This window comes from Neophocaena asiaeorientalis, unplaced genomic scaffold (genome assembly GCF_003031525.2).
Source record: "Neophocaena asiaeorientalis asiaeorientalis breed wild unplaced genomic scaffold, Neophocaena_asiaeorientalis_V1.1 scaffold105, whole genome shotgun sequence".
Classification (NCBI taxonomy): Eukaryota; Metazoa; Chordata; class Mammalia; order Artiodactyla; family Phocoenidae; genus Neophocaena; species Neophocaena asiaeorientalis.
Window position 1 is genome coordinate 4,537,831 of NW_020172162.1, and position 27,799 is coordinate 4,565,629.

Sequence of the window (27,799 nt, forward strand, 5' to 3'; positions counted from 1 at the left end):
TATATATATATATATATATAAAATGTTTTATATAGTATACTGTGTTTTTTTCCTATACATACATACCTACGATAAAGTTTAATTTATAAGTTAGGCACAGTGAGAGATGAACAATAACTAATAATAAAATCGAACACATAACAATATATTATAAAAAAGTTATGTGAATGTGATCTCTCTTGAAATATTGTACTGTACTCACCCTTCTTCTTGGGATGGTATGAGATGATAAAATGCCTACGTGATGAGAGGAAGTGAGGCGAATGACGTTGGCATTGTGATTTAGCTCTGGGCTTCTGTTGATCTTCTAACGACAGGTCAGAAAGACGATCGTCTGCTTCAGGTGACCCTGGATCATCGGGCCATTATGACGTCCATGGTTGGATGTCAGGAGACTATGTTAGTGGTTGGGGATCCCGGGTGGGGTGGGATGGAGCAGGATGGCCCAAGATTTCATCGTGCTACTCAAAATGGTGCTCGATTTAAAACTTACGAATTGTTTATTTCTGCAAGTTTCCATTTAATATTTGCAGACTGCAGTTGACCACAGGTAACTAAAACTGCAGAAAGCAAAACCACGAATAAGGGAAGACTACTGTACATCCTAACTGTCATGGAGCAAAAATCCTTACTCTCATGGAATTTATCATCTGGAAGGGGGTAGACAGACAATAATCAATGAACATAAGAAATAAGAAAATAATGGAGTGAGGAGGATGGTGGTGTGAAAGTTCAAAGGGGCACATTGTAATTTTTTTTTTTTTTTTTTTTTTGTAATTTTAAATAGGGTAGTCAGAATACACTTCACTGAGAAAGTGACGTTTTGAGCAGAGTTGAAGAAGGTGAGGGAGTTAGCTATGTGGGTATCTGGGGGAAGAGCATTCCAGACAGAAAGACAGCCCATACAAAGGCCCGAAGCAGAGCATGCCTGTCATATTCATGGAACAGCAAAGACCCAAGTGTGGCTGGAGTGGAGAGAGTGAGGAAGAGTAGTAGGAGATGAAGTCAGAGAGGAAGCATGAAAGGACAACAGACTGTGCAGGAGCTTGCAAGGACTTTAGTGTTTACTCTGAATGTGATGGGGAGCCTGTCACAGATTTTGAGTGGCATGATCTGACTTACATTTGAATAGAATCTCTCTGGCTGCTATGTTGGGAACAAAGCGTGGAAGAAGGGAGAGGCTGGTTTTGAGGCTATTGCAGTAATCCAGGCAAGAGGAGATGGTGAATCAAACAAGGTTGGGAGCAGTGGAAGTATTAAGTGGTAAGATTCTGGGCATATTTTTAAAGTAGTCACTGATGAATTGGGTATAGGGTTTGGGAAAAAGAGAAGAGTCCATGATGACTCCAAGGCTTTTGACCTGAGCAACTGGGAAAATTGAATTGCCATCAGTTGAGCTGGCAAGTTAGGGAGGGAAGATCAGAAATTTAATTATGCACAAGTGAAGTTTGAAATGCCTTTTAGACATCCACGAAGAGATGCCAAGTGGATATTAGATCTAAATTTGAGGGTTGTCAGCATACAGATGGTATTTAGCCATGATACTAAATGAGATAGCCAAGGGGGTGAGTGCAGACAGGAAAAACAAAAACGGTGAACCAAGGGCTGAGTCCTAGGACACTCTAATGTTAAGAGCTGGTGGTAGAGGGGGGAGGCGGGAGGAGAATCAGCAAAAGGAACCTACAGGGAACAGTGAGGTAGAGGAAAACTAGGACAGGGTGGTGTCCCAACGTCTGGTGATGGAAGTTTCTCAAGAAGGAGGAAGTGACAAATTGTGTGAAATGTTATTGGCCGTCAAGTAAAACCACTGGCTTTAGCCATGTTGAGGTCACTGGTGTTTATGACAAAATCAGTTTCAGTGGAGTGAAAGGTAAAAGCTGTGTGAGTGGGTCTAAGAAGGATTTTGAGAGAAGTCACAGACATTAAGTATAGACATCTCTTTCTGAGAGATTTGCTAGAAAGGGAGCAAAGAAATGAGGCAAAAGCTGACAGGGGAAATGGGGTCAAGTGGAGAATTTTTATGAGGTGGGAGAAATGTGTGCTTTTGTGAACGATTCAGGAAAGAGGGGAGAAGTGATGATATCAGAGAAAGGCAAATATTTGGACCAATGACCTTGAATAGACTTGAGGGGATAGCCTCTCCCTTTACTGCTATTTTCTGTATCTTTCTTTTAAAAGATAGCATTTTATACCCACTTTTCTACACCTTGCATTTTCCGCTTAATCTATGGTTCTTTTCACATCAGTACGTGGAGAAATTCTTCTTTTTTTTACAGCTGCATACTATCCCATTGGAAGGATATACTACAGTTTGTGTATTGATCTAAGTTTTTGCTGTCCTCAGCAATGCTATTCTGAATAACTGTGTATATGCCTCATCACATACGTGTCAGCCCTGTTGCTGTTTCAGTGCAGGAGCTAAAGTTCATCTTCTGCGGCTCTCAACATTTCTAATGTGTGACTCTTTCTTCTCTCTTTTGGATTTCCTCCTCTTTTTTTATTAACTCTGCATTCAAATTAATTTTGCCTTGTAACACCAGGAATGTACTTAAATAGATAAATATAATAGCTCTTCATTTATTTCTGATCATTGTGTTAGGTCAAAATAATTGTTCAGATACATATAGGGACTTTATGAAAACAGATGCCATATAGGATCAATAATTATATTTGATTTGGGATTTTTAGTTATGGTAACAAAATATTGTTCACTGGACTTCAGAGGTACTTTTCCAAATCTTTTTGTTAGGAATCTTGTTAGAGATCTTCCTTATTCCCATGTTCTGGAGGATCCTGTGTCCTCAACCACCACCTCCCCTCCCCTGCCTCACCCATTCGTTTTTGTGTATTTGGAAGTAACAGCTTGTGTCCAGTGTTATGTCTCAGACAGTTGCCATCTTGTAGCTATTAATGGTTGTTCAATATTTTCTGGTACTAGTGTTGGTATGTTTCTCCCCTAGACCTTTGGAAACACCAAGTCATGAGAGAAAACTTTTCAGTTATCAGACCACAAATAGTTGAAAATTTTGTACAGAGATTACTGGAGAATTACCAGGATGGTGGACTAGAGGTATGTACTAAAAATTAGTCATTCTAGAGTGTGGTTTGCTTTTTTTTTTTTCATAAACCCAAACAAGAAAGACTTTCCCTTCAACACATCTCCTAATGCTTCCCTTACTCCCTTAGAGTTGAAGATGTGAAAACTGAGGCTGAACTCAAAGTAGAAATCACATGTTACCATTTTAATTTTGAAAAAAGACTGATTTCTAGTTAAGTTGGGAGAGTAATTAGAATATGCATGTTGGCTAATTTCAGATTGGGCCAATTCTTTAGAGTAACCTTGGAGTTTATGGATGAGTTGTTTTTAGCAACATTTCCTGTTATTGATTTTTTTTAGTATAAAAATTTTAAGAGAAAAACCAAAATAACCTATGAAATCACTACCTAGAAAACTTCTTTAAATGTGCAATACGAAGAAAACGTAACACCTCAGAAAGGTAACATTTTCACCCCTATTCCACTCCATCATCCCCAGTTTCCTCTCCCAAAGGAAACCAGTATCAACAATTTGTATGTGCGTATATGTATTTGAATTCATAACTACTCCATATAATATGTATTTAACAATAATATATATTTAATACATACAACAGGCATACACATAGTCTTTGGAGTTTTTAACTGTTTACTATTGACAGGAGGTACCTTTCTAAATCAAAGGAATCTGCTGAAAAGGCAGTATAAGAGAGTGTTTGTGTATATTTGGCCATTAAAGAGTTTTTAGGATCTTTAAGGAATTAAGCCTTAAGTGCAGTAGGTAGCTGTGAATCCAGTTTCCTTTGAAATTCAATCATTTTTAAAAGCCTGCCTTAGAAAAATGTGCTCAATTTTTTGGACAACATTTTCTCCACATTTACATTTTTCTAAGCTCTCCAGATAGTCCCCATAATTTTATAATAAGCACTTCAGTTCTTATTTATAAGGTAGAGAATTCACAAGCTTGCTTAGAGATACACTATTCCTCAGAATTTATATGTATTTGTTTTAAGCTTTCAATTATACCCAGTGTGGTGCTGTGTATTCTGATGAGGGGGTGAAGTAATTCCTCTTGGATCCCTGCAGTTCAGTGATTCTCAAGCAGAAGTACAGAGGTGATTAAGGTGGGGTATGCTCAGAAAAATGTTTGAATCAAAAACGTTTGTGGCTTTCCTTAAAAGGAAGGAAATTCTGACACATGCTTCATTATGGAAGATATTCTGTTACATGAAATAAACCAGTCACAGAAACATAAATGCTGCATGATTCCACTTAGATGAGGTACATAATGTAATCAAATTCATAGAGACAGAAAGTAGAATGGTGTCTGTCAGGGGCTGGCGGGTGGGGGAACGGGAAGTTAGTGTTTCATGGGTACAGAGTTTCAGTTTGGCAACATGAAAAGAGTTCTAGAGATTGACTGCACAACGTTGTGAATGTCCTTAATGCCGCTGGACTGTATACTTAAAAATGGCTAAAATGGCAAATTTAATGTATGTTTTACTGTGATAAAAAAAGCAAACCAAAAGTTTGTGGCTCAAGATCTGCTCATCCCTTATCTATGTACTTCACCCCAACATTGAAGACAGGATCTTCTGGGAAAGAAATGTGAGTATTAGTAAACAGGGCAAACCTAGATCAGGCACAGCTGAAACTGAGGGCACACTGAAGAGGCTGGTATCAGCCTGCGGTTGTCTTGGAGTAACAGGACCCCAGAATGTTAGGTCCCTCCAAAGTCTGTGCCTGGTGGGCTTCTAGTCTCTTCTGGATCATCTGCAGTGACTGGGAGCTCACTCTCTTTCAATCCCCACCCATATCTCCCCACCCCCATTCCTGGCAACTCTTGTTTCAGACACCTCTTACTGAGCTGGATTTGGCCTCCCCACTGTCTCCACCATGGATCCTAGTTCTGTCTCTGGGACACCACAGATCATGGTTCTGACCCCTCACAACAAGCCTTTAGATAAATGAGGGCAGGTCAGTCAGAGAAGCTCAGTTGGGCCATTGCTAGCATGTGTGAGTCTTCTGTAAAATTACAAGTTGGGCCAGCTCCAGGAGGACAGACCCAAACAGGTGCCCCTCTGGGTGGTGGGTAACAAATATTTACCCCTTCCTTCAGGCCGTACAGCCTATACCAGGGCACGTGGACAGGGAAATGGTGCTCCCCTCACCTGGGTGCCCCTGCGCAGAGCAGACTGCACTGGTGTGCAAGGAAAGCCTGAGCCCTGCCTTCCCTTCTTCAGCCTAAACCAGCTTCCTTTCCTTCAACCTCTATGAGTGCCCCACCCTCCTGGTCAGGATCCTCTGAATTCAAGGTTGTCTGGCCAGCCAAGAGTACCTTTGTCCTGGGTGCTCTGCTTTGATTAACGCCCATGAATGTGTTAGGTTTTGTCACAGCTGACTCATTAGGCTAACAGCCACCTGCAGCCCACACATGGCCTTCAGGCATCCTGCTACTGCCTTATCATTAGCCTTGTTCTTGTTCAACTTGGTCCACTCTTTGAACCTCTTGAAATCTTTAAAACTCTGGATTTTTATCATCCACCATACCATCTCTCCCTTCCAGGTTCATGTCAGTCTACCCTCGGTATCCTCCTTCAAGCCTTTAATAACAGGGTATGAAAGGACAGGCCCCAAGTGCTGTGCTACCCACTCTGGGTCCCCTCCAGGCTTAACAGGTACTTTGGGCACAGTCTTTCAGTGACCAGAAACTCATCCGGTTGTCCTTTCACCCAGCCCATGTTCTCCATTTGTCCAAAAGGACATCATAAGAAACCTTCTCAGATGTCCTGCTGAAATCCAGATACACTGCATCTGCTCTATTTCCTGAGGGAAAAGTTTAATCTGATCTGACTATTCTTGAACCCACGTTGGCTTCTCGTGATTTTTGCTTCCTTCTCCAAATTCTAGAACACCAACATTTCACAAGCAGTTCTAATATCTCGGCCAAATTTTGTACCAAACACACTGGCCTGAAGTTAGAGATTGACCTTTTTTTGCAAATCAGAACTGTAATAGTCTATTTTGTGGATTCCAGAACCATTTCCATTTATATGCCGAGAGTCACTCACTCATTCAGCAAGTGTTTATAGATCTCCTGTTTTTTCTCAGGCGCTTTATTAGAGATATAAAGGCCAAAGGCATAGTCTCTGCCCTCAAAGAACTTATGGAAAAAGTTAGGTGAACCAGCAATGTCCGGAAAAGGCTCTTCACATTAAGCACTTTGATAGAGGCACAAATGGGGTGCTATGTGAGCTCCAAGAAGGGGGAGGGGTGGGAAGTAGTCAGGGAAGACTTTCTGGAGGAGGTATTGTTTGGGCCAAGTTTTTTTTTTTTTTTATCCACGTGTAGATGTATTTCTGGTGTATCTGTGGGGAGGAAGGTGATCTCCGCGTCTTACTCTTCCGCCATCTTCCCGGAAGTCGATGAGATTAACCTGGGCCAAGTTTTAAAGCACAAGTCAGAGTTGGCCAGAGGAAGAAGGGCTGGGGAGGGAAGGCAGCAATCTAGGAAGGGAGTTATAGCAGAGTTCAGGGGAGGAGATTGTAAAGGTAGGCAGGGCCAGGTCCTGAATGGCCTTGTGTGTAATCCTTATGAATTTGGATTTCATCCCAGAGTCAGTGGGAAGTCACTGAAGCATTTTGTCAGCAGAGGTAGGTTTTAGAAATATCGTCAAAATACCTTGTGTGTGCCTGATGTTAGATGGATTGTTGTGAGGGGCTCCGAGAGGAAGCAAACCACAGAAGCACAGTTTGCTCCCAGCAGGGTCAGACTTTTGCCATAACAAGGCCTGGCACCGACCATGCTTCACTCCAGGCTGGATCTCCAGAAGAATCCATGGGGCAATCTTGTGCTCTTCCAGCCAGTGCCACACAATATGGTTCAGGTTTAGTGTTGGTGAAGAAATCAGCCCACTGGAGGGCACTGGGCCAACGGTCATGACTCTGGTTCTTATGCAACCCAGGCGCCTGCCTTCGAGGGGAAGGTGGCAGATGAAGCCCCTTTGTGCTGCACTTTGACATCAAGCTGACTTTTAGTGACCTAGGAAGGCAGGGGTGAGTTGTAGAACAGCTTTTGAGAAACAAATTGCTCTCTGAGCTCATAAGACTTGCCAACAGAAGCACATAGGCTGTAGTCCCACAACAGATGCTGCTCAGGTGGCTCCAGTGCTGCTTCTGGGAGGCCAAGTGCCATCTGCAGAAGCAAAGTTCATCTGGAGAGAGGGACTGCTGGGAACTGGGAGTCTCCCTGCACCTCTCTGTCACCTGTCAGTCACTGCTGCCTGTCTGCCCCACTCAGACATGGTCCATGTGCCCACTGCAGATGCTCTGGCAGGGCCCTTACTCCTCTCCCTGCCTTCCCCTCACCCCCTATATGCCATCGCCTTGAGCTGTTCTTTCAGCCCAGTCTCCTGAAGCCTCAGCAGAGCCACTGAGGGAAGGGAGCAACATGATTTCTCTGGCTTCTGGAGATGCTCAAGGGGAGTCCTGGCTATTCCTACCTCTTTGGTGTAACACAGACTCATCCAAGGCTTCCTCCTTGGCTGGTTAAAATAGCATGCTGGCTAAGAGAGGATGGCAGAGGGCCATGGTGGTTCAAGTCTGCATTTCTGTTTGTTTGGGATCCTATATCTGCAGTGGCTATGGAGGCATTAGTTTGAGAAGTGTTTGCCCTGTGGAGGCCCTGTTGGCATGCTCAAGTTTGGGCACTGCTGTCCAGAACAGAGAGGGGTGAGTCACTCTGGCTGACTCCAAGCACTGGGCCTGGCCCACCTGGATGAGGTCACCGGCCACACCTTGATGGCCCCAAATGTGGTCTCATGACTTTTCAAGGCTTCAGGCTTTCAACGCACTCAGTCTGGGAAGTGCTATCTTTGTCAACACTAATTCATGTAGCCTTGGCCCTTTCACCATAAAGAAGTCAAGGTCCAGGGGATGGAATCTTGGTGTCCTTTGCCTTGGTATCAGCAGCGGACTCTGGCTGTCCTACTGCTCACTTTCCAGGACCAGTATCGATTGCCCTCACCCACCTCCTCTGAGGGAACCCCTTGAGGAGGCCCTGGAGAGTGAGGGTGGGAGGCTGAGCGCCTCCCCTGACTGCCTGGCTCCTGCTCATAAAATCCCCCATGAGCAGAGGTTTTCATCTACTGTTTCCATTATGCATGTCTTGAGTGCATCCTGCCAAGCTGCTATAGTTGATAACCTTTGCCAAAGCTTTACTATTTTTTTTTTTTTTTTTTTTTTTTTTTTTTGACACTGTGCCACCAGGGAAGCCCTTTACTACTTTTTAATTAGTATATACATTTTATTTAGGCATACATTTTTATATATAATTATTTTAATTATATATACATTTTATGATTATATTAGAAAATAGAAATATGATGTATTAGAAAATACACTCATAATCTTACCCTCATTGATAGCCACTATTATTATTTTGGTCTTTCCTTCCAAATTTTATTTATAACTTTAAAAAATTCATGCACTTTTTTTTTAACAAAATAAGATTATTCTATATGCCTTTTTGTTGTAGTGTACTTTTTTCACTTGACTATATGTTATAAACATGTTTCCTTGTCAGTAAACATACATCCACAGCACAGTTTTTGGTGGCTGTTTAGTGTTTCATCCTATAGATGAATAAGACGGATTCAACCTGTTTTCCATTATTAAGTACCTTAGATTGTTTCCATTTTTCTTTTCTATTGGAAGGGCTACTCTAAAGAACATCTGTTAACATATATTTTTGTGTATAACTTTTATTATTCTCTAAAAATAAATTCCTGGAAGAGGAGTTACTGGATCAAAGAGCATGAATATTTTAAAACCCTTTCACAGCCACTGCTAGTCTGCCCTCCAAAGTACTACATGGATTTCTCCTCCTGTCAGCAGTGGTGAGCAAGCCACTTTCCTCACTCCATCAGTACTGGGTTTTTATCAGTATTTGCCATCTCCGCTAGTTTGCCTGACCTGGCAAAGCGTGTCTGGGCCCTCTCTGGAGGTCAGTGGCACAGAGGTTGCACTGATAGGACAGTGTCACCAGGACAATCAAATCAGAGCCAGGGGAATCACCCCAGGCTGGAAGGAGAACCTAGTTTGTGCAGCAAACTTCCAGTGAGCCTAGAGCCGTCCAGACCCTGGAAGTGTCACAGATAAAGCTCATCAAGTGAGCAGGCTGAATCTTGGAGTGGGCCCCATAGGACTGCCAGATACACACACAAACACACTCACTGATACGCGTTGAGGGACACATACAGACATATAGAGACCTATACAAACACTCACAGAGAGACATACACAGAGAGGTACAGACACACAGAGAAACACACACAGACATGCATTTATGAATATAGACACACACACACAAATGCACACAGACACACTCGCTGATACAGACACACAGAGACACACAAGCACTCCCATGGACGTGCAGGTCCTAGTCAGGTAGATCTGCCCTACCTTTCACATATTGGCTCCCATTTCTCTTGAGTCTAAACCTAAGTCTGCCTTGGACGGTTGGACTTTTCCTCTGTTCCTTAAAGACCACCTCTTCAAAAAGGGTGCCCAGCAGCCTAGAGAAAGGGATGGAATGGGACTGCCTAGAGAGTGAGAACTATGGCCCTTTGACCAAGGCAAGAAGTGCCCCTGTCAGAGGCCCCACTTCAGAGGCCCCTCTGGCTCTGCTCCAGCCCCACCCTTCCCCACGGCCAAGGGGACATGCCCACTCCAATCCCTGGCCTTCCTTCTGGACCGTGCTCCGGATACCTGGGCACTGGAATTCCTGGCCCTTCCCCAGATCATCCTCCCCAGAGAGAGAATGGGCCTCACCACCCGTGAGCACACCCTGGCCTGTGGGGTAGACAAGGACAGCTGTGCAGGGGTGTGGACAGCCAGGGTGTCTGCTTATATGCATGCAAGCCCCCCTCCCACCCGTGTGATGTGAGGTCAAAGGGAGGAAGCAAAGGGGGTCAAACTGTAAACTATGGGTTCTAGCTTTCCCTGACCATATCTCAGCATAGAACTCAGAGTAGTCCAAGGATGATAAAAATCAAACCTGGCCTCCCGAGTCCCTTTGAAGGTCTGTTTTTCAAAGTAGGAGAATTAAACATTTTCATTTTAATAGTTTGATTTATAACCTTTAAATATTTAGAACACTTAGACACATGGAACGTGGGCATCTGTTTGTACTCTTGTCCCCGGCCCTGCAAATGTTAAGAGCAGACCTGAAAGAGAGACGTTCAAGGCTACAGAGCTGATGTTTTTCCATGGAGGAGAAATGGAAGTGGATCTGTGAGCCAAGGTAATATGTGCCTTGAGCTCTGGTGTGGTGGGGCTGCCTGGGGGAGCTGCTGTGAGCGATGCCCCTTTTCAGATCACTTTCAGGAAAGACCACCTCGAGACCTGCCTCCTTTCCCTGGGTTGTGATGTGATGGCCAGAGGATGCAGCAACTTCGAGAGCTACTCCATGTGTTAAGAGCATGTATTGGAGCATGCTAGGCAGAAGCTTTGCCAGAAAGAGCAAGTATGTTCCCAGACAGACAAGAAGTGCATTGGGGAAGGTGTGGGGAGGGAGGCCCAGGAATCACTCCAAAGAGGAAATAAAACACAGTGCAGTCTGGTGCAGGGAGGTGTTCTTTTGCAAGAGTTGAGGGTAGATGGCCCTCTCCAAGGTTTTCTTCTCATTGGCTCATTTCCTTGGGCTCTGGTCTTCTCAGCTGGGAAGGTGATGGCCCCAGCAACACTGGGTTGTATGCTTTGGAGGGGTCTAGTGGGGAATATAAGAGGTAAGCAGTAAGGCAGCTGGCCCCCAGGGGAAGATCCATAGCTGACCTTCCCACCCTCAGCAAGCACAAGGGACTTTGGGCTGTTCCTGGTTCAGCAAAGAAGCTAGGATCCTTGAATAAACTCTGTCTTTATGATGCACATCATGGGTCTCACTGATGAGACTTCCTTAAAATGAGATCCCGTCCTAAAGTTCAGTGGAGCAACAAGCACAGTCCTAGCTCCAGGTGGGGCCTGAGGATCTCGAAAAGAAGCACGAATAACACAGATAAGAGCTGTCTGGAGCATGGTGCACTGAATAAATATTTGAGTTTGGCTATGCACTGCTTTCTCCTCTTTAGGAATTAGACATTATACGAAGAGGTCAGAGGCCACCTGAAGACAAGGCTGGTCAGGTAGGTCAGTTATTACTAAAAAAGTTCTCCATTTCTCAAATCCACAATCTCAGCAGTAGTCAGACATGGGACATCCTGGTGTCATTTTCTTGTGCCCGTTTCTATAGAAATCCCATCAATGACTGGTCCACTGCAGAGACATCCAAGGAGTGTGCCTGTACTTTTTAAGCAATGAGGGCTTTTTTTTTCTTAGTTTTTTGGTGACTTTTGTTATTTTTTTATTGCTTCGTTTTTTCTTTCTGTTGTTTTTTTGGGAGGGGGTGTTTGTTTTCTTTTGAGGCCAATGTGCCTCCTGAGGAGGAGGTATATAGGCTAAGGTGTCATGGGGAGGCCAGTTTGGAAATGAAAGCCAAGACAGTTGAAGTATTTTCTCCAAAGTACTTAAGTAGCATCTCTTCTGGGTTCATTCATTCAGCAGCCATTTATCGAGCACCTACTATGTGTCTGGAACTGTTCTGGGACCCTTAAGCCAACTTTAGCTGCTTCTGCCCACACTTGCACAACAGGATATTCACCTTGTTCATTAAGTTCAAAGTAGAATACCAATTCAACATTGATATATTGATACAAAGGACTCTTTTTGCAGTGGCCATTTGGAATTCCTGAATTATTTTCCATTAAAACAAAATTTCTGCTACTAGATTGCAGAGCTCAGTTACAATATGATCATGGAAGTCACTGCTCTGACTCGACTCACAGATTGGGAGGAGGAGACTCTGGATCTCAAAAAGCAAATTCGAAACGAAGTCCAAGAAGAATATGAAGCATTAGTTCAAGCTTTGTTTGTGACATGTTTGCACATCAAAGTAAGTGACCTGGGTCGGATGTCTGGGCAGTCCTGTGGGGACCCGGGTGTACCTGACCCCCGTGGCGGCTGTACGGAGAGATCAATAACAGAGTGGGCTTTGTGACAACAAGAGATTGTTGGGCCCAAGAATTCTCCAGCTCCAGGCTTTCACTGCAGAGAATGAGTCAGCAATGAGTGGTCATTATTTTCCCAAAAGAGACACTGAATTTTAAATAACTTAGATATTTGCAGTTTTCCTCACTCTACTGCCATGTTGCCATCTGATTGCTGGTGAGGGAAGGGGGAGTGAGTTTCTTCTCCAAAACCCCAACAGTTTATGTCACTGTTTTGTCTATTGAATGACCATCCAAAACAGGAGAGGAGAGCACAGTGCCCTGGGCCAGGCCAAACCCCAGTGTAAGTGTAGGTAGCAACAGCCGCCTCCTGGAAGCTCACTGGGCAGATTCAGAATCTGAATCAGCTTTCAGAGATTTTACAACCTTCAAAATGCCCATCAGCCTTTCTCTCACATCTGGTGTCAGGGAGCTGCTGACCTGTCAGTAAAGGTCCACACAGAAGAGGAGTGAGGGGGTTCCCATGTGCCCACAGCACTGTGGAAGCCTGTCACTGTCTTATGATGTCTGAGCAGCTGTAAGATGGAGACCCATGCCTAAAATGGGCTATTGTGGAGCCTGGTCCCCCTGCCCTACAAGTGAGAATTTCAGTACAAACCTACCACCTCCAAGTCCATGGCTTCCCCCAGACCTGCCCCCTTCTCTGCTATTAGATGTTCCCCAGAGCCAGCCCCATTTGGGTCCTTCCCTTACTCCCTTCTCCCAAAGGATTCCAGGGTGGTCCCTGGAGTTGGTCCATTGAGAGGAGTTTCCACTGATGCTCTGCCTTGGTCTGGTTATTCCAGAGAGGAATGGACCTTTCTCCTTACTGTGAAGTGTCCACAAAACACAAATGCTTACAAATATTAAGGTATCCAAACCAACACGCATTGGGCCTGGTGCTGCAGGAGAGAGGTGAGCAGACAGTGAGTCTAGAATTTACTAAGCCATCTTTCAGGTGTCAAACTGTTGAAAAATTTCTTAGGTTCTTTTTAGTTTCTGCCAGATTCCTAGACAAAAAGGAAATTCTCCACTTCTCTCAGGCTCAGTTAGTTCCACAAGCCCCTAAGGGTAGGGAATTGCTGTTTTACCCCAGGGTCCCAAGAAGATGGTGAAGCTTTTGCAGTGTGGCCAGTAGCCAGGCTTCCTGCTGTGGCTCCCCGGCACTAACCTCCTGTTTCCTCTCCCGGGAAGTGGTTCAGAGGTGAAAGGATATCCCACAGTCACCCCTCACCCAAGGATGCTGGGTCTCCAAGTTGTACTTACTGATGAGCAAGCTATTTCACCATAAGCTGTTAGCCATAGACATTCAGAACGGGCTGTTTCACAATGAGATTTCTGTTGGAGCCTAAAGAGGAAGGCAGCCAGCTTGATTCCTTCCTCTAATTTATCTATTTTTATTTTATTTTATTTTATTTTTATTTATTTATTATTATATATATATTTTTTTGCAGTACGTGGGCTTCTCACTGTTGTGGCCTCTCCCGTTGCGGAGCACAGGTTCCAGATGCGCAGGCTCAGCGGCCATGGCTCACGGGCCCAGCCGCTCCGCGGCATGTGGGATCCTCCCGGACCGGGGCACGAACCCATGTCCCCTGCATCGGCAGGCAGACTCTCAACCACTGCGCCACCAGGGAAGCCCTTTATTTATCTATCTTTAATGGAGTTCCTTGTTAGTGGCTCATGGACAATGTTTTACCTGGTCAGGTTCTGCTGGGTCAAACTGATAGCAAAAACCCCTAGGTTCAAATTCCCAAGTAACCCTTTGTGTATGGGGCGGTGCGGGGGGGTGGCTGGGGGGTGGTTTGGTTTTCCGCCTGTGACCTCCCATTCTTCTACCTGCTCAGCTTGTCTTGGCCTCTGACAACCACAGGCTCTGAGATGTGCGGGTGATGAAGCCCAGCCGGTTGAAGACAACACTAAAGGGGCCGCTAGTGAGGCTTCCAGACAATGCCCGATGGAGTAATTGTCTGGGTGGATGTTGCTTTAATGTGATATCATTTCTGAAAGTTGGGTTTTAGGGGGCAAAGTGACTCTTCCTCAGCTGACCTTCCTGAACTTGAGCCTGCAATTTGCAGAAGCTGGATGAGAATCAGCTTAATTTGATCCAGAAAGTGTGTGAGCTCATCGGTGAAGTAAGAACAGAAGGGACTGACAATACGAAAGAAAGGCCTAAAGAAGAAATGGGGCTCCACCAGACCTGACGAAGAAATGAAAGAAAATCCAGCCATAATGTGATCTCATTTTGAGTGGGGTATCAGCATTTCATCCTAGCGTCTGACCCCACTGCTCACTCTGTTTGCATTCCTGTCCTGTTTCCCTGAGAAATCCTTGTGTCAGGCATTTAAAAAGGGCACTGGGTCTCACTGCACAATTGTCTCATCTTCTGGAAGGCATGTTTCTGATGTCAGGATCCATGTCCTTCCTGAGAAAAGTGCTGGGGGCAGCCTTTTCTGAAAGTGAGCCTTCTAAGCAGGAGCAGCTGCTGGCCTTGGAGCAGGACAACTGCAGCCTGGCCGCCCTGGTGTGCAAAATGAGAAGCCTGGGCCACTGGAGGCTGGCGGTGCAGCAGGCGCACTTCCGGGCCAGCTGAGCAGGGCTGAGAAGGTGAGAGCGCTGGGGGAGGGAGGCCCGGCCCAGCAGGGGGAGGGGGAGGCACTGGCCTCCTTGGCTGCAGCTGCTGTGCTGGTGTCAGGTAGCAAGTTTTCCTGGGACCGGGCAAGAGCAGAGCCTGGGGAGAGATAGGAAAGAGCCAGAAGCAAATGAGAGAACAGATCAGAGTTTAGCACAAGGGAAGGGAAAAGATGGAGCGGGCAAGCTTTGTCAAAACAGTGCAAATCCTTGAGTTTCAAGCATGATGATCTGAGGAAAATGAAGGAACAATAAGTGGAAAATCTGCTTTAAGGAAAATTGAAACCAGAGCACATATCAATAGTGGTTTGGAAACTTTTACTTACTGTTTCTGAAAGTCTTTGTTTACTCTGATCTGTCACACTGTTCTTAGCTGAAATCAAGGAAGCAGTGGCCAGCAGGAGCTGTGTTCTACCAGAAATTTTAAAGAATGTTAGATGATGAAGTGGTTTAGAGACTGCTTGGGAAGCTGAAAATACGGAAAGGAAACTTATATCCTACCTTACTGTGTTTGGGATGTTGACAGGAAGCTATGCAAAGTAAAAAAGAGTGTTTGAACATCATACTAATGGCAGAACAAGAAGTGCTTTTATTTTGTCAACAGCTATTGGCTCTAAGGCAGGCCCTGGCCAGGGCTCAGGCAGACAACGTGAGGATATGCAAGTAGCAGGAGAGCCAGGTGTCTGAGCTCAGAACCCCAATTCCTCCCTCTCTTTGAACACGCTCTGGCGACCATACGTGGCACTGCGTTGCCTGTAGCAGTCACCAGAGGAGCACAGTGTGAAGCCAAGCAGACGGCACTACTGGTGAAAGATGGCCTGGACCCTGGCTTCCCTTCTGCCTTCTTTCCAGCCCAGAAACCAGGGGCAGTGGCCAAAAGGCTTTTGTTCTTATTCATATTTGGCTAAGATGGTGAAATATAGCTCATAACTAAGATTGTTCTGTGTGTTTCTGAGGATCTTTTTTACTCAGAGGGCATCTTGGGGTCTGGGTCTCTGCCTCTAACACATTCCTTTCACGCTCCAAGCATGTTTTCCATGAGTGTGGCCCCGCCATCAGCGTTATGCCCCAAGCAGAGAGTCTTGGTTTCCTTTCCTGATGACCCACACTAAGTCTTAATTTCAGAAGTTACTGCTGCTCTATAGGGACTGGCACCAAAATAAAGGCTTTTTAAGTCTAAGCTCTTAATAACTGTGCCAACCCTCTGAGCATGAATGAAACAGAGACCCTACGTTTAGAGAGAGAACAGCTGAGTTCAAATAACAGCCTAGGAAAGCTGGGCATATTTTAAAACATAAAATATAATTTGTTCCTTTTGGACCCTAATTTTTCCATTATTGTGTGCCAGTGAGTTATGATGTATAATTATATAAAGTCACCCTACAAATATTAATCATCATTATTAATATTATAATTAAGGATCGACCTTCTAGTGACTGTTGATTAGAAAAATTTCAGAACAGAACCAATTATTACTACTCTTTTCCTTTTCCAACCATCTAGAATCTGGCTTCCTCAGGGCTATTTTGGAAATCGAAACAGAGACAAGATTAGCACCTCCCTTCCCCACTCACTGTACGTATTGCATCACCCTGTGTCTCCAGGTTCAGCCCTTCCATTGCTATTGTGTGATAAAGGTGGGGTGACAGGGCAAATGCAGTTTGTGGTAGACATGACTGTTTGGTCTTGCTACTGGCTGGCACAGGACAGGATAGAGCAACTGGGCTGTGGTACCCTGAGCCCAGGAATACTTCACACAGTTCTGCCCCTGGGCGCTAATGGAGGGGACAGTTGTGTTGGCCAACCTCTCATCCCCTGCCCTCTGCTGAGAAGAAAGACTCTGTGCCTTTATTTCCTTTGGCCTTTTCCTGCCATAGGCGCAATTGCTGAAAGAACTGGAACACAGAGTGACCCAGGAAGCTCTCCACCGGCAGCAGGTGGATTTAATGAAAACCTCTAGCATGGAGAAGCTTTTGGAGGATGTGGAGCAAAAAGAACAGCACCTGCAGCTCCTTACTGAAGAGGCCAAGATGACTTCTAAACTGGGCCAGCTCCAGCAGTAGAAAATTCAGAGAGAACTCTGACAGGTAACTCCAGTGAGAGGTAGTAAATCAGGGTGTACCAGCCACAGCTGTTTGATTCTTACCCTGTCTTTTCCATGCCTCTCATGCCTCCACAGCGGTGTTCCTCACCTTTGGCACTCCCAGGAACAGCAGGGAAATGGAAATATCTATACCTGGGTGATTGTTCAGGCTGCTTGTGACAAAAGATGATAGCTTGACTGCCACGAGGCCCAGAATCTTGGCGTCTTTGTAAGCCACTTGAAAAACATATTTCTACCTGGCTCTAATCTTTGAACTAGGAGGGATCTTTTGGAAAATCCCGACGAATAATCTGGAAAAGCAGCAAGTATTATGGAAGCTATTATAAGGGAATTTTATTCATGGTGTTTCTGGAACTGCAGAAATAAAAAAGGAAAGGCAAAGTGGTTTCCAGACCCAATATGTTATTCTTAAATATACCCCACAGTTGGGGCTTCCCTGGTGGCACAGTGGTTGGGAGTCCGCCTGCCAATGCAGGGGACACGGGTTCGTGCCCCGGTCCGGGAAGATCCCACATCCCGCGGAGCGGCTGGGTGCGTAAGCCATGGCCGCTGAGCCTGCGCGTCCGGAGCCTTTGCTCCAGGACTAATGCAAGTCCCAACAAAGGAGACCACAGAATGAAATTCAACACAAAGGGAAAAAACAAAAAACAAAAAAAACTGAGCACCCTCTGGGGTCAGTACTTCACACATATTCATTGAATGAATAAGTCAGTTGATTCACCAGAGATATTAGGAAACAAATCAGAAGTTTAAATTAAATGATTGCAAGTGTTTCAAGTGCTCAAGGAGATCAGTAAGGAGAATTTTACAAAAATAAATGACAAAAAAAGGATAAAAAATGTATCCTTTCACAGTTCAGGAGGCCAGAGTCTGAAATCAAGGTGTGGATCCCTACAGGAGGCTCTGGCAGGATGTGTTCCATGGCTCTCCTAGCTGCTGGGGGCTGCCTGCCATCCCCCACGTCCCTCCGCGTGCAGCTACAGCTCTTCAGTCCTGGCCGCCTTCCCTGTCTCTCTCTCTCTCCCCTGTGTTTATACTTGCTTCACTTTCTGTAAGGTCATCAACATTGGATTTAGGGCCCACCCTTTAATCCAGTATGACTTCATCTTAACTTAATCACATCTACAAAGACTCTATTTTCCAAATAAAGTCACATTTTGAGGTTCCAGGTGGACACTTTGTGGGGGACACTATTCAACCCATTACACTATTACTTTTTTTTATAATTAAAAACAATTAGGAGATGATAAAAATAAATTAAAAAAGAAAAAAATGCCTGTGATCTATGCAGATGAGGCACGCTTTGGACCTAGCGACTCTCTGGCCAGGGGACTCTGGGTAAGGGTTGCAAGGGGAGAGCAAACACAAAGTCAGCCTCTGGCTGTGGGCCCTGTGTCAGGCCTGGAGACAGTGCTCAGAGCATTCCCTGCACATGATGAATTGAACTCAGCATAGAGATCTGGAAGAGAGATCACGTCTTTGCTTGAAGCCATCCCGGGGCTCCACAGGTTCTTGGGGTAGATGCATGGCTTGGCCTACAAGGTGAACTGGTTCCTCCCCCCTCCCCACTTCCCCTCTAATAAAGTAAACATAAAAGATATGACTTTTGTGAGTAAACTTCTGGCTATTATAAGGTAATAAAGGGTTCCAAGGGCTGCCTCTGTCCCTCTCTGATTAAGTTCTTGGCCTTCCTGGAGCTCCTGATTTTCAGAAGGCTGAGTTCAGCCTGACCAGGATTTCATGAAGACTTGTATTCCTGGGGTAGCCTGGGACCCACACTCTCCATAGTAATACCCCTAACCCACCCCTCACAGTGAACTGACGAAAGTGTGCACCAAGAAGCATCTCTGCTTCCCAAGCACTTTTCCCTTCAGATGAGAAGCCAGCTTGCCCACGAGCGTAGCATGGAACTGGACGCTTTCCAGTGGATGGAAGAGCTACAAAGTCAGCTTAGTGACACTGAGAGATCCTCCGCCCAGAGGAGCTCACCAGGCGGTAAGGATACCCTTTCTCTCTCTAAGCTCTCAGGGTCCAGGGTTGGGATTGAAGGAGGGCCCCAGGGACTAACGATAACAAACCAGTGGTTATTGAGTGGGTGCTCCATGTTTGTTGAATGAATGAATAAACCTTCATCCTCAATTGCAGTCAGAACTTTCTACTTCAGTCCACCTTGGAGTACTGATAGGCTATACTAAAAAGTTTCAATCATAAAAACTGGTTCCAGTTGAAATATGTCAACTAAAGAACATTGTGTAGTTCACTAGATTTTGAAGCATCTTAACACCTTGGTCCTATAGAGGAGTAGAGTTTGCCACCCTACTATGTCTCTTTGGCATATTGTTTTAAGCTGGTTGTCTCTGAGAAAAAGCAGACATCGGAAAGAAGTTGCCCTTTTGTAAAAAATGTTTACAGTTGTAAGGGTGTCTCCCTCTTCAGTACGAGGAAGAGGAGGATGACCAAATCTCTAGAATTTTATCTATGGAAAAGACAAATCTGTGTAACAGTCTTAGCCTTGTTTATTGTGCTTTTCCTGGTAACCTCCCATAGCTGACTTTCCCCCATCCTCATCATCCTCTTCTGTCTTTAGCTGAGGATGGTATTTAAGTTGAGAGCTTCGGTAACGTCGGCAAGTAACTCAGTTTTCCTCAGTCTCTCCCATGTATACATGTTATTAAACTTTTGTCTGATTTTCTCATGTTAATCCATCTCATGTCAATTCAATTCTTAGACCAGCCAGAAGAACCTAGAAGGGTAGAGGAAAATTTCTTCCTCCCCGAAAAGATATTAATGACCACATTTCTCAGATGTTATTCAGAAAGTACATCATGATTCTTGGGTCCTAGGGGCTTGAGGAGTATTATGGAAATGGCAATCAAAACAGCACTCTGGACAGTGCAGCCAGCAAATAGCAAAGAGGCCAGACTCCGGGATGTCTCTAAACTAACTCCTTCCCCTATAAGATGAGGACTAAATAAATTCCAAGTTCTCTTCTAGATCTATCAAAAATATTACCCAATCAGTAGCCACGATCAGCCTATTGTTAAGGTCAGCCAAACTCCTCCTTTCTGTTCCATAGCATAGCTGGTGGGTGAGGGTATGGACTTTGGGGTAAGACAGCCAAGGTTCAAATCCTTCCTCTGTCACTGCTAGCTGTGTGACCTTGGACAGGTTAATTCACCTCTCTGAAGAATACCCACCTCAAAGGTATATTCTGAGGACTCAGTGAAACAATGTGTGTCTGCCACAGAGTGTAGTAGCACTAGGTCACTGAGCAAATGTTGGTTATTACACTTGCATATATGTGTGTCCTCCTTTATGTGTTTCCTTTTGGCTACTTATAGTGTGAATGATGTGAGAAAACATAGCCTGTCAGAGGCAGAAAGATTCTTTTCAAAGGTCAAGATAGTTTGGGTTTTCTAAGAACAAGGCTGGGCTTGTTGGTAAAGCCCCAGGGTGCTCCTGCCTGCCGGTGCCTGCTGCCTGGGCCCTGACCGTGGGGCTGGCATCCCCCACCCCAGCCCAGGTCCAGATAGGAAGCAAATCAAGAGCGCCCAAGGGCCCTATTTTGACCACCCACCCTGAGTGGTTCTGTCCTTGCACTCTCCTCTCCACTCTCGCTGGGGTTTTTTGTTTCTCCCTTTCCCCTCTGCCTCCAGCCCAGCCAAGCATCTTTTAAATTCCTTTCTGAGTTAACATGTCCTCTCAAACTGCCATCTGTGTCCTCTAAGACCTGCACATTTACAAAGAAGGACCAGAGTGGGGCAGGAGGCAGGTGGGTGGAACCCTAATTCCCAGGATTGGGGACACGGCAGGAGTAAAAGAGAAGCCTCTCTTTCAGGAAGCAGAGGTAGAAGTTACTCCCAAGTCTCAGCCCCTATCTGTCTCCTTCTGCAGCGATGGGAGGAGGTTTGCCTAGGACTTTCTACATGTTGTCTACTGAAGAAAAATGCACAACCTAAAAGCTGCAAACTAAGTTTTACTTGGGGAGCTTACTAAGGACTGTAGCCCAGGAGACAGCCTCTCAGATAGCTCTGAGGAACTGCTCTGAAGAGGTAGAGAAGGATCCAGGATATAGAGGAGTTTTGCTGAAAAACAAACCATGTGGTTGAACATCATAAGATTACTGCTAATCACAAAAAAAAACAAGTTAATGATTTTAGTGCTTTTCTATGTATGGGAAGATGCAAGAGTCTGGGCTTATTGAAATTATTCCCTAGGTATGCATCTTAACCATCTAGGGCCAGCTTCCAGAGCACAGAATGTTTCCTGTTTTTCTCCATCCTAAATTCCCCTCAGGGCACACTGAGGGGAGCAGAACTGCAGTAGCTGATGGCTTGATGGCAGGCAACATTCTTCATTTACTGGAATGGCAGGCAACATTCCCTTTCCAGAGTGTAGATTCATCAGAGGTCATACCTGTCTAAATTTAGTACCAAGCACTAGAGGACAGCCAGATATTACCTATACTATTGGTGCTAAAAGGTAAAAGTCAGCCATTACCACTCCTTTCTCAGATGTCTAGCCAGAAGCGTGAGGTGACCCAGGTCTCTCTCCTTTCTGTAGAGGTGGTCACAGCAGCCTCCCTGCTTCCCAGCAGAAGCAGAATTAAGGGGCAAGTTCTCTTTACTTAGCCTTAACATGGATTCCCCTTAGGATCTTGTAACTCCTGAGAAATTACAATTTGTTCTAGTTCAGTTACTCTCAAAATGCTTAAGGAAAAAAATGAAATCAATTGGCTTACAAAACTGAAATGTTCAGAGATGGATTGGCTTAAGCTGGCTTGATCAAGGTTTGTTTTTATTTTTTGAATTTTTATTGATTTACAATGTTGTGTTAGTTTCTGGTGTACAGCAAATTGATTCAGATATATACATATATATATACACATATGTGTATATATATATTCTTTTTCATATTCTTTTGCTTTAGTTTATTACAAGATATTGAATATAGTTCCCTGTGTTATACAGTAGGACTTCTTTGTTTATCTATTTTATATACAGTAGTTAGTATCTACTAATCTCAAACTCCTAATTTACCCCTCCCCCCCACCTTTCCCCTTTGGCAAGCAGAAATTTGTTTTCTATGTCTGTGGGTCTATTTCTGGTTTATAAAGAAGTTCATTTGTATCATATTTTAGATTCCATATATAAGTGATATCATATTTGTCTTTGACTTACTTCACTATGATAATCTCTAGGTCCATCCACGTTGCTGCAAATGGCTATATTTCATCCTTTTTTAATAGCTGAGTAGTATTTCATTGTGTGTGTGCGTGTGTATCTCACATCTTCTTTATCCATTCATCTGTTGATGGACATTTAGGTTGCTTCCACGTCTTCTCTATTGTAAATAGTGCTGCTATGAACGTTGGGGTGCATGTGTCTTTTCAAATTATAGTTTTCTCTGGATATATGCCCAGGAGTGGGATTGCTGGATCATATGGCAACTATTTTTTAGCTTTTTAAGGATCTTCCATACTGTTTTCTATACTGGCTGTACCAATTTACATTCCCACCAACAGTGTAGGAGGGCTCCCTTTTCTCCACACGCTCTCCAGCATTTATTATTTGTAGACTTTTTGATGGTGGCCATTCTGACTGATATGAGGTGATACCTCGTAGTTTTGATTTGCATTTTTCTAATAATTAGCCATGTTGAGTATCTTTTCATGTGCCTGCTGGCCATCTGTACGTCTTCTTTGGAGAAATGTCTATTTAAGTCTTCTGCCCATTTTTTGATTGGGTTGGGTTATTTTTGTTTGTTTGTTTTTTGTTTTTTTTGCGGTACACGGGCCTCTCACTGTTGTGGCCTCTCCCGTTGCGGAGCACAGGCTCCAGACACGCAGGCTCAGCGGCCATGGCTCACGGGCCCAGCCGCTCCTCGGCATGTGGGATCTTCCCGGACCGGGGCACGAACCCGTGTCCCATGCATCGGCAGGTGGACTCTCAACCACTGCGCCACCAGGGAAGCCCTGGGTTGTTTTTTTGTTATTGAGTTGTATGAGCTGTTTGTACATTTTGGAAATTAAGCCCTTGTCAATCGCATCGTTTGCAAATATTTTCTCCCAGTCCATAGGTTGTCTTTTTGTTTTGTTTATGGTTTCCTTTGCTGTGCAAAAGCTTAAAGTTTGATTAGGTCCCATTTGTTTATTTTTGCTTTTATTTCTATTGCCTTGGGAGTCTGACCTAAGAAAACATTGCTACAATTTATGTCAGAGAATGTTCGGCTATGTTCTCTTCTAGGAGTTTTATGTTGTCATGTCTTATATTTAAGTCTTTAAGCCATTTTGAGTTTATTTTTGTGCATGGTGTAAGGGAGTGTTCTAATAACTTCATTGATTTACATGTAGCTGCCCAGCTCTCCCACCACTTGCTGAAAGGACTGTCTTTTCTCCATTGTATATTCTTGCCTCCTTTGTCAAAGATTAATTGATCATAGATGTGTGGGTTTATTTCTGGGCTCTCTATTCCATTCTATTGATCCATATGGGTGTGATCAAGGTTTGAACTATTTCTTGAGGACTGATTTCTCTCTGCATCTCTGGGCCCTGAGCCGTCTGAGAGCAGACAGGAAGTGGAGCCCCTTGGGAAGCAAGATGGCTGCCACCCCTGTAGCTTCCATCCTCTGTTCAAGCTCACATGGCAGGAGTGGGGTGTGGAGAAGGGACAGTTAAAAGCAATTGAGCTCTGACTAGGCTGACTCAGGTCATGTGACCAATTTTGAACAAATCACTGAAGCCAGAGACTGAGATGCCTGGTAGGCTTAGGCCCAGCTCACATGTTCTCCCCTGGAGCCAAGGGTAGGGTCGGCTCACTCTCTCCTCCTCTTCACAGCAGCTATTTTATTTTATTTCATTTATTTTTAATTGAAGTATAGTTGATTTACAGTATCATATTAGATTCAGGTGTACAACATAGTGATTCAATGTGTTTATAGATTATATTCTATTTAAAGTTATTATAATACAGCAACTATTTTAAATCTTCCTGGTCTCTTCAGACTTTCAGACACTGTCCTCCTCCCCTATCAGATGGGAACTCCCTCTACTTCTTGTCCCCAGCCTACCTACATCTATACTCAGCTGCTTCTCCTTCCCTCCTGTTAAAATGGAAAAGGTGCCCCCTTTCTTCCTTGGGACAATTGCTGTTAACAGCATCCCATGGGCTTCTGTCTTCTCAGGGGTCTTGAGCTAATCTTCGTCTGCTTCCTCTCTACACACTCATGTTTCCCACACATCTATCCTTCTGATCTTATAACCAACAATGACTTGTTGAGCATGTATGTGCCATCATCATAAAATCCACCATAAAATAAAATTAACATCTAACCAGTTGAGCCAGAAATCTGAGAGCTATTCTTCCTCACCCTGTAAATCTAATTAATTACCAAGTCCTATTAATGTGAGTATCTCAGTCTGTCCACTTCTACCCACAAGTCCAAGTAACCCATCATCTCTTTCTCTTTCACTTGGTCATGGACCCTCAGGCAAAAGACTCCATCCAGGTTTTGACATCTTCACTCAGAACTGATGAAGCTGGATCAGAGGCCCATTTTAAGCTCTAAAATTTTATGAATTAAATCTAGGCCTGTACATTGTAACCAGAGATACAATTTAACATTTTTCACATTATAGGCCTTATATCCCTGGCTCACTACTCCCTAAGTTCTGCTTCCACATCATCCAGATACAGCCAGCAACACCTTTTAAAGACTCATCTCATGGGCAGTAAAATAACAAGAAGGATTCAAAGGCCAAAGACTGTAAGTAATGATAAATTTGATTATGTATATGAAACAATGAAAAATGTAAATATGAAATTATGGATTTAGGGTCACTTCAAACTTACATTAAAAAATTGTGTATCAGGGGCTTCCCTGGTGGCGCAGTGGTTGAGAGTCCGCCTGCTGATGCAGGGGACACGGGTTCGTGCCCCGGTCCAGGAAGATCCCACATGCCGTGGAGCGGCTGGGCCTGTGAGCCATGGCCGCTGAGCCTGATCATCCGGAGCCTGTGCTCTGCAACGGGAGAGGCCACAACAGTGAGAGGCCCGCGTACCAGAAAAAAAAAAAAAAAAAAATTGTGTATCAGGACCTTATCTCAGTGGTTGGGTCTTAGAAAATAAAATTCTGGATTTCTCACAAAGGGAATTTGTCCATGCATTGTTGCTGAATCAGTGTGTTTATGTGGGAAGGAGGGTCTAGGGCTTCCTACTCTGCCATCTTGATGACATCACTCCTCAGTAATAAAATTCTGATGAAACAATTAGGTCCAAAAGCACTCACTCAATTACAATTCAGTAAATGGGTATGAAAGTCAGTACCAACACCTTGCCGTGTTCTGTCTCTGAATTTTTTTTTTTGATTATCTACAATAATTAACTAGCAGCATCAGAGCCTTTATCTGAGTTCCTTGGCAGAGCAGAAATAAAGAATTTCAGAAGTCATCTTAAAACACGTGAGAAATCTACCCTCCAAAGAAATTCTTGGAATGCAGATTAGTTTGAAGTATAGCATATATTTGAAGAATTTTTTTTTTAATATTTCAGCTCTTAGCTTATGTAAAACACTATTTGCATCCTCTTCCACTGCCTTCTCTGAGTGTAGTAAGTATTACACTCTTTGCTCCACTGTTTTTCAGAATCCCCTCCAGAGGTTTATATATCTAAACACATTTAACAGTTCCTCCCCTCTTACCTTGAGAAAAATTAAGAGGAAAAAATATAATCATTCTGTCAGAGAAAATATGCCATCCTAAGGCCTCTTTTGAAACTGATGGTCTAGTTAGTGGACCAAAAGTTTGTTGCAGTATTTCTAGACACAGTTAAGGGGAGACACACAGAGAGGGAAGAAGCAGGTCAGGAACATACCCAATTGAGATCCTTGACCAAGTAGGGCCACATTATCAATACCCACCTTTTACTTGGCCCACCAATCTCTGTGCAGTCATCTTTCAGCAAAAGGTGAAGTTCTACTATATGTCTATTTGTTTCTGCAAAGCCCTTTCCAAAAGGAAGCAACATTCTATTGATTTGTATGGGACCACAAGGGCTTTTAAGATTCACTCCATCCCCACTTCACTCCCCAAAGCAAACGTTCCTGCAGTGGGGCAGGTTGCTGATCACAACTCTTATGGTTGTGAAAGCTGCTAAGTAGCTAACTACATTAGTGGACATCCACTAGGTTTTAGAGATTTAGAAGGGTGATGGTCTAAGACTAATTGTTGGCCACATTACCCTAAATAAACTCTAATAAATAAGGAAGTGTCTTGTGGGCCCATTGGCTTGCGTACAGTATAGAAACCCCGAGCAAAAAGGCTGAGGTCCAGGAAAGCCACAAAATTAGTTGGGGCCTCTTCAAATCTATCTAAGGTCTGACTTCTTAAATAAGGCCTATGAGACAAGTCAGATAAATACAGATTGAGAGGAGTTTATACATGGCTGAGATATAAAAACACCAATGATTTTCTTTTAGAAAGTATCACTGCACCAACACAAATGATAAAACATTAAAGAATTTATTGATTACTCCAAATATGGGATATCTTTCCTTCCTTAGCTGGAAATAGCTTTCCATTGATGGATTCATTCCTGACCAGTTCCCTTTATAACAAGAGGCAAAATATGTACAAGAAGGCACACTAAATGGCCTAACCCAGACTGAACCAATGACCTTGGTCTTATTAATAACAATGACTTGTAATGATGCTATAACAAGAATTATTCACCATCTTTTTTAAAGGCTCCAGTATCTACTTAATATTTATATTGCAGGTACCTATTAAACACAAAAAAAGAATTGACCATGTCTTCCTACCCAATGTGGCAGAAAATGTTCAACTTTCAGGTTTTCAAGTTAAAATGGCTCCATCCAGAATCCCATTCAGACCTGACTGGTAATCATATATCCTTTTTCCAAGTTTTATTTCTATGAGCATTTGAATGAATAAAAATGATTCTAAATTCTATTAAGCCTTTTATCTAAATTTTACTATCTGTATTGTGAAGATAGCATGGAAGGACTGAGATGACTACATGTTGTTGTCCCAGATGAAGTAGGGTTTGGCCCTGAATTTTAAAACATAAGAGTTGATTTGCTTTTTGTTTTTCTTTTTTTGTTTTGCGGTATGCGGGCCTCTCCCGTTGTGGATGCACCGGACTGGGGCAAGAACCCGTGTCCCCTGCATCGGCAGGCAGGCAGACTCTCAACCACTGCACCACCAGGGAAGCCCTTGATTTGCATTTCTACAACCTAGGCCTTGCCTCTGGTCAATGAGCAACCTCTTAATATGGGTTCTAGAGTTACTGATTAGGTGAGAGAGCCAGGAGAGAGGGCCTTGCTACCAGACAGTATTCACTAACAAGTGAAAAACCAGGACAGAGATTAATCCAAAGAAACTTCAAAGCACTTATTTCTATTTGTTTCACTTAAGAACACCGTTCTCTATTAACAGTCTTTTTTTTCTTCCTATAAATGGCAAGACACTCTTCAGACTTTTGTAAAGTCCTAATCCAAGTCTTTTTGTTCAGACAGGAAAATTTATCTTGGGTAAAGGAATAAATAAATAGATGAATGGAACAGAAGAGACCAGAGAAACATATTTACATACATAAATTTATATATGATATATGTAGCTTTTCAAATTAAGGAAAAGGTTGGGTCTATTTGAATTAGATTAAATCATCACCTTACACTATACACAATGAATGCCAAATGGATTAAGTATCTACATGCACACACACACGCACAGACATACAAACTTATTTCTGAAATAGGACATAAAAAACAAAAGGAAGACTGATGACTTTGACATCAAAATTAAAAATTCAACATGATATGACCAGGTATGATACCACTTAACAGTTTATGACCTCTCAGCTCCAAATTCATCCTTCACTGTCTTCTATGAAATAATGAATCTGGACCCTGTAAACGTTTCTTCTTTGCCA

General features: G+C 43.7%; 1 protein-coding gene across 1 annotated transcript in view; it reads left to right on the plus strand.

Moving 5' to 3' along the window:
• The window catches only part of LOC112406565 (coiled-coil domain-containing protein 162-like), a 57,443-nt gene extending 30,694 nt beyond the window's left edge, over positions 1-26,749 (plus strand). Inside the window, 13 exon segments of the mRNA XM_024755449.1 lie at positions 2,961-3,070; positions 10,411-10,560; positions 11,162-11,215; positions 11,857-12,021; positions 14,194-14,283; positions 14,285-14,345; positions 14,590-14,694; positions 14,697-14,722; positions 15,273-15,425; positions 16,624-16,833; positions 18,725-18,845; positions 24,487-24,614; positions 26,624-26,749. Coding sequence (XP_024611217.1) covers positions 2,961-3,070; positions 10,411-10,560; positions 11,162-11,215; positions 11,857-12,021; positions 14,194-14,283; positions 14,285-14,345; positions 14,590-14,694; positions 14,697-14,722; positions 15,273-15,425; positions 16,624-16,833; positions 18,725-18,845; positions 24,487-24,614; positions 26,624-26,749 — 1,499 coding nt within the window.
• Positions 26,750-27,799: the final 1,050 nt, after the last annotated feature.